This window comes from Hypanus sabinus, chromosome 18 (assembly GCF_030144855.1).
Source record: "Hypanus sabinus isolate sHypSab1 chromosome 18, sHypSab1.hap1, whole genome shotgun sequence".
In the NCBI taxonomy this organism is placed as follows: domain Eukaryota; kingdom Metazoa; phylum Chordata; class Chondrichthyes; order Myliobatiformes; family Dasyatidae; genus Hypanus; species Hypanus sabinus.
The window spans coordinates 850,918-869,307 of NC_082723.1; the positions used below are offsets into that span (position 1 = coordinate 850,918).

General features: G+C 46.5%; 1 protein-coding gene across 1 annotated transcript; it reads left to right on the plus strand.

Annotated features, from left to right (window-relative positions):
• Positions 1-4,569: 4,569 nt before the first annotated feature.
• On the plus strand, positions 4,570-9,743 carry LOC132377466 (ribonuclease inhibitor-like). Its single transcript, XM_059943742.1, has 5 exons — positions 4,570-4,685; positions 5,793-5,879; positions 8,984-9,154; positions 9,310-9,477; positions 9,631-9,743. The coding sequence occupies exons 2-5, from the start codon at positions 5,848-5,850 to the stop codon at positions 9,716-9,718; spliced, it is 459 nt and encodes a 152-aa protein (XP_059799725.1). The 5' UTR covers positions 4,570-4,685; positions 5,793-5,847; the 3' UTR covers positions 9,719-9,743.
• Positions 9,744-18,390: the final 8,647 nt, after the last annotated feature.

The following is an 18,390-nucleotide window of genomic DNA, read 5'->3' on the forward strand; positions in this document are numbered from 1 at the left end:
CTGATTAAACTTTTCCCTAACTTGTCCATTCCTATCCCTCTCCAATGCTGTGGTGAAGAAGATAGAATTGTGATCACTGAGAGACCTGTCACCTGACTAGGTTCATTTCCCAATACCAGATCAAGTACAGCCGCTTCTCCTGTAGGCTTAACTGCATACTGTGTCAAGAAACCTTCCTGAACACACCTAACAAACTCTATCCCATCTAAACCTCTCACTCTCGGGAGATGGCAATTAGTATGTGGGAAATGAAAATCTCCTACCGCAACAACCCTGTTGTACTGTTGGGTGGTCTACAAATGCACCCAGTCGAATTATTGACCCCTTCCTATTCTTAACTTCCACCCACAGAGACTCCGTAGACAACCCCTCCATGTCATCTTCCTTTTCTGCAGCTGTGACAGTATCTCTGATCAACAGCGCCACGCCCCCACTTCTTTTGCCTCCCTCCCTGTCCTTATTGAAACATCTAAAATCTTGCACTTGAAATAGCCATTCAAGTCTCTGTAATGGCCACCACATAGCTCCAAGTGCTGATCCACGCTGTAAGTTTGTCCGCTTTATTCATGATACTCCTCGCATTAAAATAGACACATCTTAAACCATCAGACTGAACGCGTCCATTCTCTATCATCTGCCTATCCTCCCTTTCACAGTGTCTCCAAGCTTTCTCTGTTGTGAACCAACCACCCTTTCCTCCGTATATTCTGTTCGGTTCCCACCAACCCCCCCTCCCCTCCACCCCGCAACATTCACAAAAATATTGCTTAAACTACAACTGAAGAAAGACACCACACCTTACCTTAAATACAAGCCGGCTCCACTTTTAGAGTTAGAGTCCTACAAATTCAACTGTGACTAATCCACTCTTACAGATAGGACAATACATAGCAACTCTATGGATACAATATTACAGAATAAACAAGCAAAAACAACGTCTTAAAATAGATATAGCCATTCTAAGCTCACATAATTCATAGATATCAATTATTGGAAAACATCAGAGATATGCTGAATTAAAGGAGAATTGAAAGACTGTGGAACACGATCAAGATGTTCAATATCCCGATGGTAATATCGACAAATTGTCCATTCAGAAAAGCAATACGCATTAGTATTTAACAATTAGTTCCACACATGTATATCTTCCGAAAGCCACAATAGTATACACCACGAAGCCCGCACCTCAGTATTTAACAGTTTGAACTGCGAAAAATAGAAATAATGTTATTTATAAAGTACCTCATTTTGACGATGTAGATCAATATGCATTTGAATGTTATACAGTGCAGTGCAAATTAGACAATAAAAGGCAAAATAATGGCAGTGTTAAGAAAGGTTCAATGGAAAAAAAGAGTTTAGCGTTGGTGTTGAAAAGAAACAACCGGAGTCTGCAGCCACTTACACAGTACTTGCGAAAGTCTCAGTCTCCATAGTTATGTACTTACGTCTAAGACTTTTGCACAGTACTGTAGTTCTAAGTGCTGTACTTTATAGTTTAGGACCTAGTTAAACAAAAACCTAACCTGACAATGATCTTTTGGCCTTGTATCTTGTAGTCTGCTAGCTCTGCATTCTCTCTGCAACTACAACACTTTCCCTGTAATATTCTCTCCTCTTTAACCTTGTACGACCTCATTGTACCAATGTGATGAACTTATCTATTTGGATTGCATGCAGGAAAGTTTTCCATTGTACCTCGGTACATGTAAAAATAATCGACCAATTTACCGATTTATCATTGTTAATAGTTCAGAGCCCCTTGGTAACCTGAGACTTTATAGTGGGGTTGGGAGTGGGGATACGTTGGTGGAATTATTCCATCCGACAACAGAAGGACAAATGCGAGTTATTGGCCGCTTAAAACTAATCGCTTCGGGCAGATGCAGTTCGTCAGCCATGATTGGCCGCTCATCCAGAAGAAGGTAAACCCTGATCTCCGCTGCCTTGCAACTTTACCCTCACGGGGAAGACTTTGGGAATAAACCTAGTGGGAAAATATGGAGCTGGAGCCCCTAAGGCAGCCTTAGGTTGTGTTCAACGCAGACTGGCAACGCCTGCGGTGCTTCTGGTGCCAAATTGTATTGGTCTCTGCTGTCCCTTTGAGTTCATCAGATGCATGGAGAGAGGGAACTTGCTACAGAGCAAACAGTTTGCTCTCCATATCGTAGTGTGCTGGATTGCGTATGTAGTCAGCGGACGCAATATCCATGGTCAACTCTGACAGACAGAAGACTCATAATTCAGCGCCCCACACCCGCTCTGCCAGACTGATGAGTAACAGCTCCCTTCGACTTTACCGCCTTCACCCAGAAAAACGACGTTCATCAAGGAGACGCTTGTGATCTTTCCTAGTGACAGAAATAGCGTCTTTCCACCGCTCCTCAATCTCTGAAACTGAATACAGCCCATTTTCGTTCTTGTCATTCCGATAGGTTATAGATACAAAACCTCACTGTGATTCTCTACACAGATGCTGCCCGAATTCATTCATATTCCGCTCCTGTTTTCATACAAGAATAGTGGACCCGTGACTTCCCAGTGTGCAGATTTGCCAGAATTCAGAGTGCCCTGCTATTCATATTTCCACACCAGAAGAACATTACCAGCTTCTGTTAATGATGCAAACAGTCCTTTAAATATAGTGAAATGTTCTAACGGGAGTACAGTCAGGATTGCAATAGGATACCAGGGGAATGTTCACCTTCACAAGTAACTGGCACCAGAACACGAGGACTGGACATTTTCTGGGATATTCATCGCTGTAATTTCAGGTGTCTCTGAAAAAAATTTTACCTTCTGTCCTAATATCCAAGGAGCCTTTTATTAATTCATGTAATTTCAAACAATGAATGCTAGAATGCAGATATAATATTCTTTGTCATAAGAGCCATTTAACATTTTGACAATGTTCTCTTTTCCCGTGAAAGATGTTCAACAGAAACACAAGGAGACTCTACGGACACAAACTGAAAAATTGAGAGTGAACACGGTCCTGATGACGGAGAAGGTGAAGGTTTTCCAGCTGGTTGATCGATACGCGGAGCTCACGGTCGAGATCGGAGACTGGTGGAACATGGGCTGCTGGCGAGAGGCAGAGTCCACGAGCAGTGGAGAGAGAAAGATCTCCGCAGAGAGCTGGAAAAAATCCGGACTGATCATCTATTTCAGAGCAGTTACTAACATAGCGTATGGGATAGAAATAAAAGATTCATCACACGGTCAACTTCGGGCTTTTCGGCAGCTGTGGCCGGAGTCCCGGGGATCGGGAAAACAACGATAGTTCAAAAGATTGTTTATGACTGGGCCACGGTGAAAATATACCAGCAATTCCAGTTTGTCTTTAGTTTCAAATTCCGGGATTGAAACTCCATTAACTGTAGAATAAACCTAAGGGAACTGATTCTTGATCAGTATCCTCACTTTGGGAATTTCCTGAGAGAGGTCTGGAAGAACCCAGAGGGATTGCTGTTTATATTCGATGGTTTGAATGAATTCAAGCACAGAATCGATTTTGCTGACAGTCGGAGAGATACAGAGCCCAGGCACCAGTGCCCAGATCCCGAGTGGTGGTGTGAAGAGTCGGACATTGTGTACAGTTTTATCCAGGGCAAGCTGCTCCCAGGGTGTTCAGTGCTGGTGACCACCCGCCCCACTGCGTTACATTTATTAGAAAAGGCAGAGATCAGTGTCTGTGCTGAAATCCTGGGATTTGTTGGTGAGGAACGGAAGGAATATTTCATTCGACATTTCGAAGATGAGACGGTGGCAGCTGCTGTTTTCAAACACGTGAAGGAGAACGAGATCCTGTACACCATGAGCTACAACCCCTCCTACTGCTGGATCCTTGCTCTGGCACTGGGCCCCTTCTTCACACAAAGAGACAGGGACCCACAGCGGGTTCCCAAGACCATCACCCAACTGTATTCCTACTATATTTACAACATCCTGAAAAACCACGGCCGAGAGATCGAGAACCCCCGTGATGTGTTACTCAGGGTTGGTCAGTTGGCCTTCAGAGGAGTGTCCCAGAAGAAGATTGTGTTTACATATGGTGATTTAATCAACTACAATCTGCAGCCTTCCCAGTTCCTGTCCGGGTTCCTGATGGAGCTTTTGGAGAGAGAGGATTCTGCCCAGAGCGTGGTGTACACATTCCCACACCTCACCATCCAGGAGTTTGTAGCTGCAGTCGCACAATTCCTGAATCCACATCCCGGGGATATCCTGAAATTCCTCACTGAAGCCCACAACTCAACAGATGGACGATTTCAGATATTTCTCCGTTTTGTTGCTGGTCTCTCCAACCCAATGACAGCTCGGGGCCTGGAGGAGTTTCTGGGCCCATTTCCTCATGAAACAACCTGCCGGGTGATTGACTGGGTGAAGGAGGAATTTAAACGCCAGATTGGAAACACAAGGAATGAAGCTGGTAAGAGGAGCCTCCTGAACACATTGCACTATCTGTTTGAGTCTCAGAATCGTAGACTGGCCCAGGCCGTATTGGGATTTGTGGAAACACTTTCATTCCGCGGAATGGGACTGACCCCGATTGACTGTGTGGTCCTGTCTCATGTCATCAGACTCTGTGAAACAATAAAACAGCTCAAACTGGAGTACTGCCTGATTCAGTCTGAAGGAATCCAGCGGCTGGGACCCGGGCTGCACAAGTGCCAGGATTTGAGGTAATTTGTTTTTAACTCTCAGTCTGAACAGCGGAACTGTTCCGTTGTTTTGTTTCAATGTAAAGGAATTTGTGTAAAACTCTAATAAATCAAATTGCGAAGAATTCTGAAAAATGCCCTGGGGTGCGGTCGGTTTTCCTCAAGGACGAGAGGGTTCGGTGATTCCTTGTGAAGGGATGTTGGAGACTTCATTATGTCGGTGAACAACGTCCAGTGGTTTAATGTTAGTAGGTCACAGGAACGGCCGTATTTCTCTCTGCCTGTGACAAGTCCATTCATAATGTTCCTTCTCACTGTTACTGACACCCAGAACGACAGACTACAGCAGGCGGGTCAAAGCTTCACACTCCCTTCCCGTTGAGGGACAAGAGACCTTCAGCAGACTGTCGGAGTCAGAGGGAGAGCCCTTCTTCTGTGAGATTTCCTCTCCCTGCTCCTCGCTGTGTGTTGCTATTTGCATCAGTCCACCTGTGTGGCTGTGCTCACAACCAGACACCCAGACCTCATGGGCGCATCTCTTTTATCCGGATTGTCGGGCTTCAATTAGACCCACCCGACCGTGGGATCTATTTCTGCCGCCTTGTGTTGTGGATTCATGTTTTCCACATAATGGATCTCTCTACCTCATCCACCTTCCTCCTGAATGGATCTCTTCACCTTATTCTCTTTCCTCCTGTGGAATCACTTTCTATCCAACTACCTCCTGTGGGATCTCTCTTCCCCCTATCTCCTGTGTGATCTGTCTTCCCCATCCACCTCCCATCTTTGAGGTCCTCTTCCGCAATTTCTCATGGATATTTTCCAAAACACATCTCCTCCTTACTATGAAACCTTCTCCCACCCTTCAGCTATGGCCCTTTCGACCCTCTCAAGTCACTGGCACTTTTCTAACCATCGTGGAATGAGACAAAATTTGGGGACATTACAGTGTAACACCGATGTACTGAATCATTGAGGTTCGGGGAACACCCTGGAGACGGTCAGTGAGGGACATTGACAGTGATTTAATGAAGGGTTTAATGTTTCCTGTAATATCCGAGTGAGAGAAATTTCCTCAGACCCATAGTTCGAATCACTTTGTTCATCCAATTATCTGTTTGCGTTTAGCCTTGGAAGTAATAAACTGGGAGATTCAGGAGTGAAACTGGTGTCAACAGCTCTGATGAACCCGGAGTGTAAAATACAGAAACTGTGGTAAGTACCAGTCTGTGGGAGATTGTGTTTATAGTCACTGGGTGTCTGACACTAAACATTAATGTGATCAGTAAATGTATTATTGATAAACATTGGAAATTTGTATCTCCTCTCTCTACATCCTTCACCCTCACTCTCTCACATCTATATAGCCCGATGGGAGTTCGGGGAGCTGGGTTAAGCACAATAGGCAGCGATTCAAACATAGAGAGGAGAAATAGGCTTAAAATTCTACATCTGAATGCACGATGTGTCAGAACTAAGGCGGATGAGCTTGAAGCCCAGGTGCGAATGGATAACTATGATGTTGTTGGGATAACGGAGACATGGCTTCAGGGAGATCAGACCTGGGAAATGAATGTACAAGGGTATACGTGCTATCGTACGGACAGAAATATGGGCAGAGGGGGTGGGGTGGCCTTGTTGGTGAGGAATGAGATTCAGTCCTTTGCAAGGGGGGACATAGGGTCAGGAGATGTAGAGTCTGTGTGGATAGAACTGAGGAACAGTAGGGGCAAAAGGACCCAAATGGTTGTTGGCTACAGGCCACCAAACAGTAGCATGGATATTGGGTGCACGTTGAATAGGAGTTAACATTGGCATGTGGCAAAGGTAATGTCGCAGTGATTATGGGGGATTTCAACATGCAGGTGAACTGGGAGAATCAGGTTGGTGCTGGACCACAGGATAGGGAGTTTGTGGAGTGTCTACGGGATGCATTCTTGGAGGAGCTTGTACGAGAGTCGACCAGGGACAAGACTATTCTGGACTTAGTGTTATGTAATGATTTGATAAGCGATCTTGCAGTAAAGGAGCCATTAGGAGGAAGAGATCATAATATGATAAGTTTTTATCTGCAATTTGAGAAGGATAAGGGCAGCTCGGAGTTGTCGGTGCTGCAGTTGAACAGGGGAAACCATGGAGCCATGAGGGAGGAGCTAGCCAAAGTTGACTGGACGGATAGCAGCAGAAAAGACAGTGGAACAGCAATGGCAGGTATTCTTGTGAATAATGCACAAGGTGCAAAATCAGTTCATCCCCCAGAGAAGGAAGGATTCAAAGGGGGGAAAGGGGTCACAGTGGTTGACAAAGGAGGTCAGAGATTGCATAGCATTAAAAAAGGAAGTATGACAGAACTAAGGTGAGTGGGAGGACAGATGATTGGGAAGATTTTAAGGAACAACAGAACTTAACTAATAAGACAATACGGTGAGAAAAAATAAGGTACGAACGCAAGTTATCCAGGAATATAAAGGAAGATAACAAAAGCTTTTTTAGGTATGTTAAGAGAAAGAAGATAGTTAAGAACAATTTTGAGCCCTTGAAGAATGAATTGGGTGAATTTGTGATGGGAAACAGAGAAATGGCAGAAGAATTTAATAAGTACTTTAGATCTGTTTACACTAATGAAGACACAAGCAATCTCCCAGATGTATGCATGGGCCAAGGACATAGGGTAACAGAGGGAATGAAACACATTGACATTAGGAAGGAAACGGTGATGAGAAGACTGATGGGACTGAAGGCTGACAAATCCCCAGGTCCAGATGGTCTGCATGCTAGGGTACTAAAGGAGGTAGCCCTGGAAAATGTGGATGCATTGGTAATCATTTTCCAATGTTCCTTAGATTCAGGATCAGTTCCTGAGGATTGGAGAATGGCTAATGTTATCCCACTTTTTAAGAAAGGAGAGAGGGAGAAAACAGAGAACTATCGACCTGTCAGCCTGACATCGGTGGTGGGGAAGTCCATTATTAATGATGAAATAGTGGCATATCTAGATAGCAGTGATAAGATTGGGCCGAGCCAGCATGGATTTACCAAGGGTAAATCATGCTTGACTAATCTGTTGGAGTTTTTTGAGGATATAACCAGGAAGTTAGACGGGGGAGATCCAGTGGATGGAGTGTACCTCGATTTTCAGAAGGCATTTGTTAAGGTCCCACATAGGAGATTGGTGGGTAAAATCAAAGCTCAGAGCATCGGGGGGAAGACATTGACATGGATAGAAAACTGGTTGGAAGATAGAAATCAAAGGTTAGCTGTGAATGGGTGTTTCTCGGAATGGCAGGTGCTGAATAGTGGGGTGCCACAGGGCTCGGTATTGGGACCACAGCTGTTTACAATTTACGTTCACGATTTGGATGAAGGCATTGAAAATAACATCAGCAAATTTGCTGATGATACTAAGCTGGGTGGCAGTGTGACATGTGATGATGTTAGGAGAATTCAGGGTGACTTGGATAGGCTGGGTGAGTAGGCAGATACTTGGCAGATGACGTTTAATGTGGATAAGTGTGAGGTTATCCACTTTGGGAGTAAGAACAGGAAGGCAGATTATTATCTGAATAGTGTAGAGTTAGGTAAGGGAGAAATACAAAGAGATCTAGGAGTCCTTGTTCATTAGTCACTGAAGGTGAATGAGCAAGTGCAGCAGGCAGTGAAGAAAGCTAATGGAATGTTGGCATTTATAACAAAGGGAATTGAGTACAAGAGCAAGGAAACCCTCTTGCATTTGTATAGAGCCCTGGTGAGACCACACCTGGCGTATTGTGTACAGTTTTGGTCTCCAGGGTTAAGGAAGGTCACCCTGGCTGTAGAGAAAGTGCAGCGTAGATTCACGAGATTAATTCCTGGGATGTCTGGACTGTATTATGCAGAGAAGTTAGAGAGACTGGGTTTGTACACGCTGGAATTAAGAAGATTGAGAGGGGATCTGATTGAAACACATAAGATTATTAAGGGATTGGAATAGATAGAGGCAGGGAATATGTTCCAGATGCTGGGAGAGTCACGTACCAGAGGACATGGTGTGAGAATAAGGGGTAGGTCATTTAGGACAGAGTTAAGGAAAAACATCTTCTCCCAGAGATTTGTGGGGGTCTGGAATGCACTGCCTCGGAAGATAGTGGAGGCCAATTCTCTGGACGCTTTCAAGAAGGAGCCAGATAGGTATCTTATGGATAGGGGAATGAAGGGATATGGTGACAAGGCAGGAACCGGGTATTGATATGAGTTGATCAGCCATGATCTCAAAAAGGCGGTGGAGGATCGAAGGGCCGAATGGTCTACTTCTGCACCTATTGTGTATTGTCTATCTCCAGGCTGGACTATGTCGGTCTTACAGATTCTGGTGCCAAAGATCTCGCCTCCGCTCTCAGTACAAACCCATCACTGGCGGAGCTGAACCTGAATGGTAATGAACTGGGAGATTCAGGAGTGAAACTGGTGTCTGCGGCTCTGAGGAACCCAGAGTGTGAAATGCAGGAACTGTGGTAAGTACCAGATTTTGGGAGATTGTCTTCACCGTCACTGGGTGTCTGACACTAAGCATTAACGTGATCATTAATTGTGTGACTCTTAAACAGTTGGGATTTGTACCGTCTCCTTTCTCACTGCGTCCTTTACGCTCACTCTCTCTCATTTCCAGTCTGAACAGTGTCGGTCTCACAGATTTTGGTACCGAGGATCTCGCTTCCGAACTCAGTACAAACCCATCACTGACGGTGCTGAGCCTGGCATCAAACTCGCTCACAGACCGATCTATCCCCGCTCTCCGGTGCCTCATACTGACCCTCTCGTGTCTGGAGTGGATCCGGTGAGTGTTTGTGTTAATGTTCAATGTGATTAAAATATCAGCAGATCTGCGGGTTTTCTGGAGATATTTATCTGTGGGTGTTCTTGAAACATTAACCCCAGCCCCCTGTTACGACACTATTGTGTAATCCATTTATTTCTCCATCTGTTTCAGCCTGGCTGGGAATCAGTTCAGTGAGACCGGGAAGAAGGAATTGAGATCTCTGAAGGAACCCATACCCGGACTGAAAGTGGATCTGTGAATATCGGCATGTTTGAACATCCCAGCCCTCTGTGTCTTCAGCGATGGATCCGCAGTGACGTAATTCCGTCTCACGTTCAGCGTCGCTGCTTCCGGCTTAGTCCGGGTTGAGAGCTCCGCGAACTGTGACATCAGAGAATTACACAGACAGGATGACCCCGTGGGTGGGGTTTTTCCCGGGATGGGATTATCCCAGGAGGGAATTTTTCTTTTCAGTTTGGGATGAGGATGATGCATTCGGCAGTCCGGCCGATATAATGATGTTAAATTAACAGACTCCTCGGCAGTGACCCGGGATCTGCAGCTTTCTCGGACACGGCCCTTAAGTGCCATTTCATAATCTGGTGAGAAATGGGACCGTTCCTTCAACCTGTCACTCGTTGTCGCCGATTGTGTGTAACTGTGAGTGAATCACGAACAGTGTATTTATTCCTGCACGTCAGCAGCTCACACGTTGTTTAATTTACTATTGTCATGAGTAAATCAGTAAACCGCTGTAATTTCCTGTCTTGGTATCTGACTTGAGTGTCATTAGAGGAGAAACAGTGACCTGGGGTTACTGCTGCCCCCCGCACCCGGTGGACTGCAATAATGGGTCTGAGCTGCTCACTCTGGTACAGCGGTGTCTCAGCTTCCAGGCTGAGGGATGTCAGTCGAATAGTACTTTGTCCCCAGGTCCCCTTCACTCTCCCATCCCCATCCAGGCTGATCACCATTTCCTCGCACCCGAGATACGCACACTATCCTGATCCCGACCTAAATCCCCAAAGCATCACTAGGTACCTGAGTCACCCCAACCACAAACTGTTTCAGCTGCTACCATCCCGAAAGCGGTACTGCAGCATAAAAAACAGGACTAACAGGGTCCGGTCAACTTCTTCTACCAGGCTGGCAGACTAATTTATTCGCGCTGATGCAATTGTACTTCTGTGTTATTTTGTCTGTCCTGTTGTTCATACCATTTACTACAAATGACTATAAATTGCGCATTGCGTATTTAGACGGAGAGTTAACGCTAGGATATTTACTCCTCGTGTGTTTGAGATATATAAGTAAAAAGTCAGAGAAACACAGAAGAGAGAAACCCTAATTCACAGTACAGGCTCGTCGACCCACAAAGCTTTGCCGAACATGTCCTTACCTGAGAAATCACCTAGGGTTACCCATTGCCCTCTATTTTTCTGATCATGTACCCGTCCAGGAGTCTCTTAAAATACTCTATCATATCCTCCTCCACTACTGTCGCCGGCAGCCTATTCCACGCACTTGCCGCTATCTGCGTAAAAAAAAAACTACCCCGACATCTTCTCTACACCTACTTCCAAAAGCATTTAGCAGAGCCTCTGCCTGCTTATGGATCCTCCGTCACGACCACTCGTGAAATCAATAAAGAAGTACGCTCATTTTACTGGTCCTTTTTCTCACTACACCCGTCAAATGCACAGGCGTGCAATGATGTCTGGAAAGATTTGCCTAATGTCAGTCCAGAGGACATACTGCGGCAAGACGCTCCACTGACTCGGGAGGAGTTATATCCTGCCCTTCGGCAACTCCGGAGTGGTAAATCCCCTGGCTTAGGTGGACTGAGTGCGGAGTTTTATCAGGCTTTCCGGGATGTCCTATGGTTTGATTACAGCCTTGTCCTAGGGGAGAGCCTAGCCACCTGGGAAATACCCCTCTCATTTCGGATAACTGTCGTGGTTCAAGAAGGCAGACCCCCGCATGCTAAAGAAATGGCGTCCGGCCTCCCTCTTGTGCGTTCAGTATATTTTCGCCCAGGCAATGGCCAACCGTCTTGTCTCGACATTGAGACAGGTGATCCATTCTGACTAATCTTACACTATCCTGTGACGCACCATCTAGTACGGGACCTGTTCCACCTAGATGTTTTCTCTGAATCGTCCTCCGCTAGGATCAACTGGGTGAAATGTTTTGGGCTCTTATCGGTCAGGGGCAGGTGGACTCTCTGCTGTAGGAAATCAGAGCGTGTGAGTGGACTCCCAGCCTTTCCTCTCTCTGGGAGTCAAACCGGATTCCTTCTGGGGAGACCTGGCTGGCGAACGGGCAGGGCCTGGAGACGAAAGTCATGGCCCGGCTGGGGCGCTGGTCAGGCCTTCTGAGGGCGGTTTCCTAACGAAGCAGGGTGGTGGTCATAAACCAGCTGGTGGCTTCCGTGTTGTGGTACCATTTGGTCACCTTGACCTTACCCGCCCCCTTTGTCACGAGTTTGCAGATGTTGTTAGTGAACTTTTTGCTGGGCTAACAGGAAACACTGGGTCTCTGCAGCTGTCCTGTGCATAACAACGGCTGAGAGCGGACAGTCGCTGGTATCTTTCCGCCCGCGTTTGCAGCTTCACTGGTCAGTACTCTGCAGAGATTCCTGTACGCCGGTCACCCTCCAAGTGACACGCGTTAGCGACATTCTTTCTCCGAGGGGCTGCTGTCTTCACGAAGAGATGCGGCTAACACTGTTTTGCAGAGTCTGCCATCAGGACCCACTGAGTGTCTGCAACATGGTTGTCACAGGCCAGGAATCTCCTCAGCTGGCAGCGGGTGGAGTTCTGGCCCACTCTTGCCCTACCCACACGGATGTCGATGTGACCGTCTCCAGCTGGGTTCATCTCTGGATCTGCTTCTCGGGCTCAGGTGTCGAACCCTTTTCGGAGACCCGATTTTCATAGAACGTTAGCCGCTTCTTATCGACACCCACAATCGCATTCAGGAATGCAAGTAGGAGGTATCTGAATTGACTGCTGCACTTCTTCGACCTTGTCTAACGTTCCATGAAGCTGTCTTTCCACCTGCAAGTGATGAGGTTCACCAATTAAATTCCCTTTACTAGGGAGTTCTTCCCATGCAACTTGGAGATCTGGGATGGAGACTGCTGCATAGAGCTATGCCCTGTAGCAAGTTCTTTAAGTTGTAAACGGACCTCCCAGCCGCATGTCACTTCTTTGCGCTGGAGGTGACCATGTACCAACATACATGGTGTGTGTGAGACTGGAGACTCTTTTCGCACGTCTGCAAGATCAGCTGTTCGCGTACTGTTTACACCATAGCCCCACCCTGTTTATATAAGCTCATCCAGTAAGGAGGGGTCGAGGACGGATGTGGCTGTCCTTGTCAACTTGCTCCTGGGGCTGGCGAAAATGGTTGTCGGTGGGTCCATCCAGTGAATCTTGGTCAATGTGGCCGCCAGTGGCGCACACAATGTCTGGCGAAGGAACATGTTGTTTCTACGGATACGGTCTGGGGATCACGTGTGTTCCAGGTGTTAATAAGTGAATTTTAATTTGAAACGGTGCTATTTTATATAGTGTTGCGGATATATGTGTCGATTGCAATATTTTTATCATCGAATACGTGAATGGGAGGGGAGATACAAGATGGTAAGAGCGCGTCGTGACTCATTCAATGGTGGAGGAAGTGTGCCCAGACACACAGAGAGTAGATCAGGGATCTAAGCACACCTCCCGGTGCACCTGTGTGATAGCGATGGTGGATTGATAATTTTGGGGGTCTGCAACTGAGGAAATCCAGGAACCAATTGCACTACGAGCTTTGAGGCTCAGCTCTTGCAGTTTACTTTTTAGCTTAGAGATGATGGTATTATATCATCATCATCATGTGCCATACTCTGGCAGAGCCTCGGCGACCACTTTCTGACAGGATATATGCCACTGTAGGCAGTCAAACCTCTTGCATCTCTGGCAATGAGGCTGGTATTATATACTGAGCTGTAATTGATAAAGATCATCCTGATGCATGCATACTTGCTGCCCAGATTGCGTGAAGACCAATGAGGTGACATTTGCTGTCGTCCCGTTGCTCCGGTGGGCACACTGGAGCGGATCCAAGCCGCCACTCTGACATGAGCTGATATACGCCAACAGCAGCCTCTGTAAACACTTCACCACTGTGCATGTCAGTGCAACTGGGCGATAGTGATTGAGGCGGGGCACTTCGATCTTCATGAGCATCGGCATGATTGAGGTCTGCATGAGATACGTGGGCAGCACACGTTGCCGAAGCAAATGGATGAGGATATCGGTGAACAGAGCAGACTGTTTGTGAGCGCAGGGCTTAAGTATTCGGATAGTTACCTCGTCCGGACCGGATTCTTTCCTTGGATTCTGCCTTCTGAAGGCGGCCCGCACCTCATCTGCACATACTGAAACCAAAGGACCATCAGGAGATGAGGGGATTCGCGATGGTTACTCCATTCTCTGAATGTCAAATCTAGCATAGAGGCATTGAGCCCCTTGGGAAGCAGAACGATAATAGTGTGGACAGGTGACAACGACACTCGAAAATGCTGGATAACACACACACAAACACGCTTACACACGTGCGCACACACACACACACACACACACTCACGCACACACGCACGCACGCACACGCACACACACACACACACACACACACACACACACACACACACACACACACACACACACACACACACACACACACACACAGACAGTTACTACAGATGTGGAGAAGATCGTTTAAGAGATGGAGGGAACTGTGGAGAGCTCTGGAGATCAAGGTATCGAAAATAAATATCCCGTGGAGGCTGATCAAAATGAGGTCAGCATTCATGTAGTCCAGGGTTGATTGAGAGTGCTTGTGTACACTGCCGCTTTGTTGTATACCTGATGGCACATAGTGCGGTGGGGTTGATGCTTGAACGGCCAATGTGGAGCAGTTGTATAAAAAAAAAGTGAATGACATTAAGTTAAATTCTGCAGGAGGAGACCGAGAGAGGATTTCATGTGCCCAGGATGCAGAGCATACTGAGGGGAAACCGGATCTATTTGTAGATGAAGCAGCACGTGTGACAGTGAAAAGTGCCGAAGATGCCGGAAACATCGATTCCGGATTGCTTGTGGAAAGAGAACCAGAGAGAAAGTTTCAGTTTGGAAAACGGGAACAGTCGTGACCGCTGACAATAGCACTGTCGAAAGTTGTAAATAGAGAAGCTCATTGTTCATTTATTGGTCTCATTAACATTTTGTTCGAATTACACAGAGGGATCTGAATAAGGTAATGCCACTGATACTGAAGTTTTCGGGTTACATTCCCACAACATTTGCACCTGAGACACTGCCGGTGATGTAATTTGTTTGTTCATTAACAATGGTCAGAGGTGGGGCCTTGTCACTGGGGATTGATCCCCTGTATAAATCAGAGCCTGTTGCAGTACGTCAGTGCAGAGTGCCTTGCCGAGCTGTGGAATTCAGAGTAAAAGCGTTCACTGCGTCATTCAAATGGGATATCCAGTAATCTGGCGGATAGAAAACATATACTATCCGGTTATTTCAGCCGTTGGAATTTCCGGTAAGCCACTGTCACAAATGCAAACGGCAGAAACTGAGAGTTAATTCCGATGTTCTGAAGTGTTTCTCTCGCCACTTGTCTCCACAGCCACTTGCCCAGTCCCCGCATTTCAGTGATGGGCGGAAGGGGCCGGCAATATTAATCCAATTGCTTTCTTAGCAGGCAGAGCTCCATATTGGAGGCGAGATGCCGTCTTTGACTGAAATCCTCTCCGCTGACTCGATGTCATGGAATAATTGTGAATCGAAATGTCTACACACGAGGACACCGAGCTTCACTGCGTCTGTGCATTTTGTGGTTCTGTCCACAGGAATTGAGTGTGAATTGCGTGACTGGGTGATGGAAATGTGAGCAGAGGGAACTGCAGATGTGGATTTCATTTCATTCCTGTGCTGCTCAGAGACAGTGATGCTCACTCTGTCTATCCCTCACTGCGGCTGAGGAATCAGTTAATCAGCTGGCCTATCGTCGGTTTGGGAATTCACCCAGATTTAACCCTTTTACAAAACTCGCGGTAATTTCTCGGTCACCCCGTTAATGCACACTCCCAGTCGCTACAGATGTCCTTGGTCCGATGGCCGACTGTCACGCCAATAATCTATAATCAATAAACTAGCGGGTTCATAAATTCTGGATCCGTTTTTTTTTTACTTTTTGATGCAGAGAAACAATCACAAGATCTAATATGATTTGAACACACTGGTGTTCTATTTAACCGACTAGCCAGTAACCTCTCTGCTTCCTTTACTCCCTCCTGCAGTGAACCTGGTGGCGGTTATCATCCTGCCCCGAGGAAAGTGTTGTCTCTCTAAATGTATCACTCTCTACCTGCTGGAAATGGCAACGACCGATCTCCTGGTCCTTATCTCCGACCCACTGTTAAAGAGGACTGTTTACATATACTTTTGGTCATCCTTCGGACTCCCGTCTGCAGGGTCGTTGTTTCCCTGATTATAACAAGCACCGGGATCTCCGTCTGGCTGATAGTCGCGTTCACCTGTGACAGATTGTGGCCATTTGTTGCGAAAAACTGAAAACAAAATACTGCATCAAAGGAACGGCGGCTGTGGTTGTCTGGACAGTGAGTGTTCTGGGCTGTTTAGACAGTATCCCTTTCTACTTTACATTAGAGCCTTCATTGATAATTAATGGAATTTTCTATGGCTGCTGGACCAAAGCTTCGATACGTCCTCCTCGTGGGTCTCACCTCACATAATTCATCGCATATCAATACCTGTCTCCCATTTGTTCTTATTTTATTTATCAGTGCTCTGACAGTTAGACGAATATTGTCCGCCAATAAAGTCCGGATGGGGCTCCAGGGCGGCAACAGCGAAAATAAAGACAGGGACCCGGAGATGGAGAGCCGAAGGAAACCGTTCGTTTTGCTGTTCAGTATAACCGATAGTTTAATATTTCTGAGGTTAACGCGACTGGTTTTTAATATCTACGTAAGGATTGCAATCATCCTCCGTTACTCGGTACAGATCCGATTTATATCGCGGACTCCACGGCGACGATGCTGCAGTTCCTCGGCTCCTTACGCCGTGACTCAGAGCAAGCTTAGCGAGGAGCTCAAGAACGTGGTGAAATATTCGCTGAAAGTGTTAGGCAAATTCTTTAAATCACAGAGCGACCAGCTGGTTTCTGCAGTAGAATTAAGGCAAACAACGTGTTCCCACCATAAGCTACCCACTTGCCGAAGTGCAGGGCCACGGTTAACTAAGCGCTCTGAAATACGCAGACATTTAGTGGTGATATGTTTCACTCGCTATCCACCAAGTTTAGGTGAAATGTGTCCTTCATCAGGTTTAGATTAAACATGTCGGACTGGCCTTAGTGGTAATTCACCCAGATGGACTCTCTGTAGAACTCGGTAACTGTCCGGGAGTGTCCACTCTGGTCCCGCCCGTTTTATTTTCATTCTCTCCGTTGCATCTCATTCTTCGCTCCGGTGATGCTGACAGCGCCTTACTCCGGGTGTGCTTAGTCAGGATGGATCGCCTCCCTTACCTCCACCCTCTCCGCTGATTATCATTCTCCCATTTAGTGATGTTCATGATGTTTTACTCCCAATCTCTTTCCCGATTCCCTCGATTCCACTGGAAACTACGTCGATTATCTCTTCGCACTCGCGAAACACCGGTTCAGAAACATAGAAACATAGAAAACCTACAGAACAATTCGGTCCACCAAGCCGTGCCAACATGTCCTTACCTTAGAATTGCCTAGGCTTTAGACCAAGCGCTCTATTTTTATAAGCTCCAGGTAGTCATCCAGAAGTCTCTTAAAAGTCCTTATCGTTTCTGGCTCCTCCATCGGCAGCTCATTCCACGCACTCACCACTCCCTGCGTAAAAATCTTACCCCCGACATCTCCTCTGTACCTACCACCAAGCACATTAAAACTATGCCCTGTCGTGCTAGCAATCTCATCCCTTGGGAAAAGCCCTTGACTATCCACACGGTCACTGCCTCTCATTATCTTGAACACCTCTATCAGGTCACTTCTCCTTCTAGTTACTCCAAGGAGAAAAGGCCGAGTTCACACAACCGGTTCTCATAAGGCACGCTCCCCAATCCCGGCAGCATTCTTGTAAATCTCCTCTGCACCCTTTCTATGGTTTCCACGTCCTTCCTGTAGTGAGGCGACCAGAACTGAGCACAGTAATCCAAGTGGGGTCTGAACAGGGTCCTATATAGCTGCAACGTTCCCTCTAGACTCCTGAATTCAATTCCACGATTGATGAAGACCAATACACTGTACGCCGTCTTAACAGTAGAGTCAAGCAGCGTAGCTACTTCGAGTGTCATATGGACTCGGACCCCAGGATCCCTCTGATCCTCCATACTGCCAAGAGACTTACCATTAATACTACATTCTGTCATCATTTTTGATCTATCAAATTGAAACACCTCACACTTATCTAGGTTGAACTCCATCTGCCATTTCTCAGCCCAGTTTTGCATTCTATCAATTTCCCACTGTATCCTCTGACAGACTTCCACATTATCAACAGCACCCCCAAATGTTGTGGGATCAGAAAATACACTAACACACCCCACCACTTCCTCATCCAAGTCATGTATCAAAATTGCAACGAGTAGTGCAACAGATCCCTGAGGCACACCACTGTCATCGACCTCCATCCACAATGTGACCCGTCTACAAACACTCTTTGCATTCTGTGGGCAAGCCAGTTCCGGATCCACAAGGCAATGTCCCCTTGATCCCACGTCTTCTTACTTTTTCGGTAAGGCTGGCATTGGGTACATGATCAATTGCCTTGCTAAAATCCTTATAACCTACATTTACCACTCTACCTTCAAC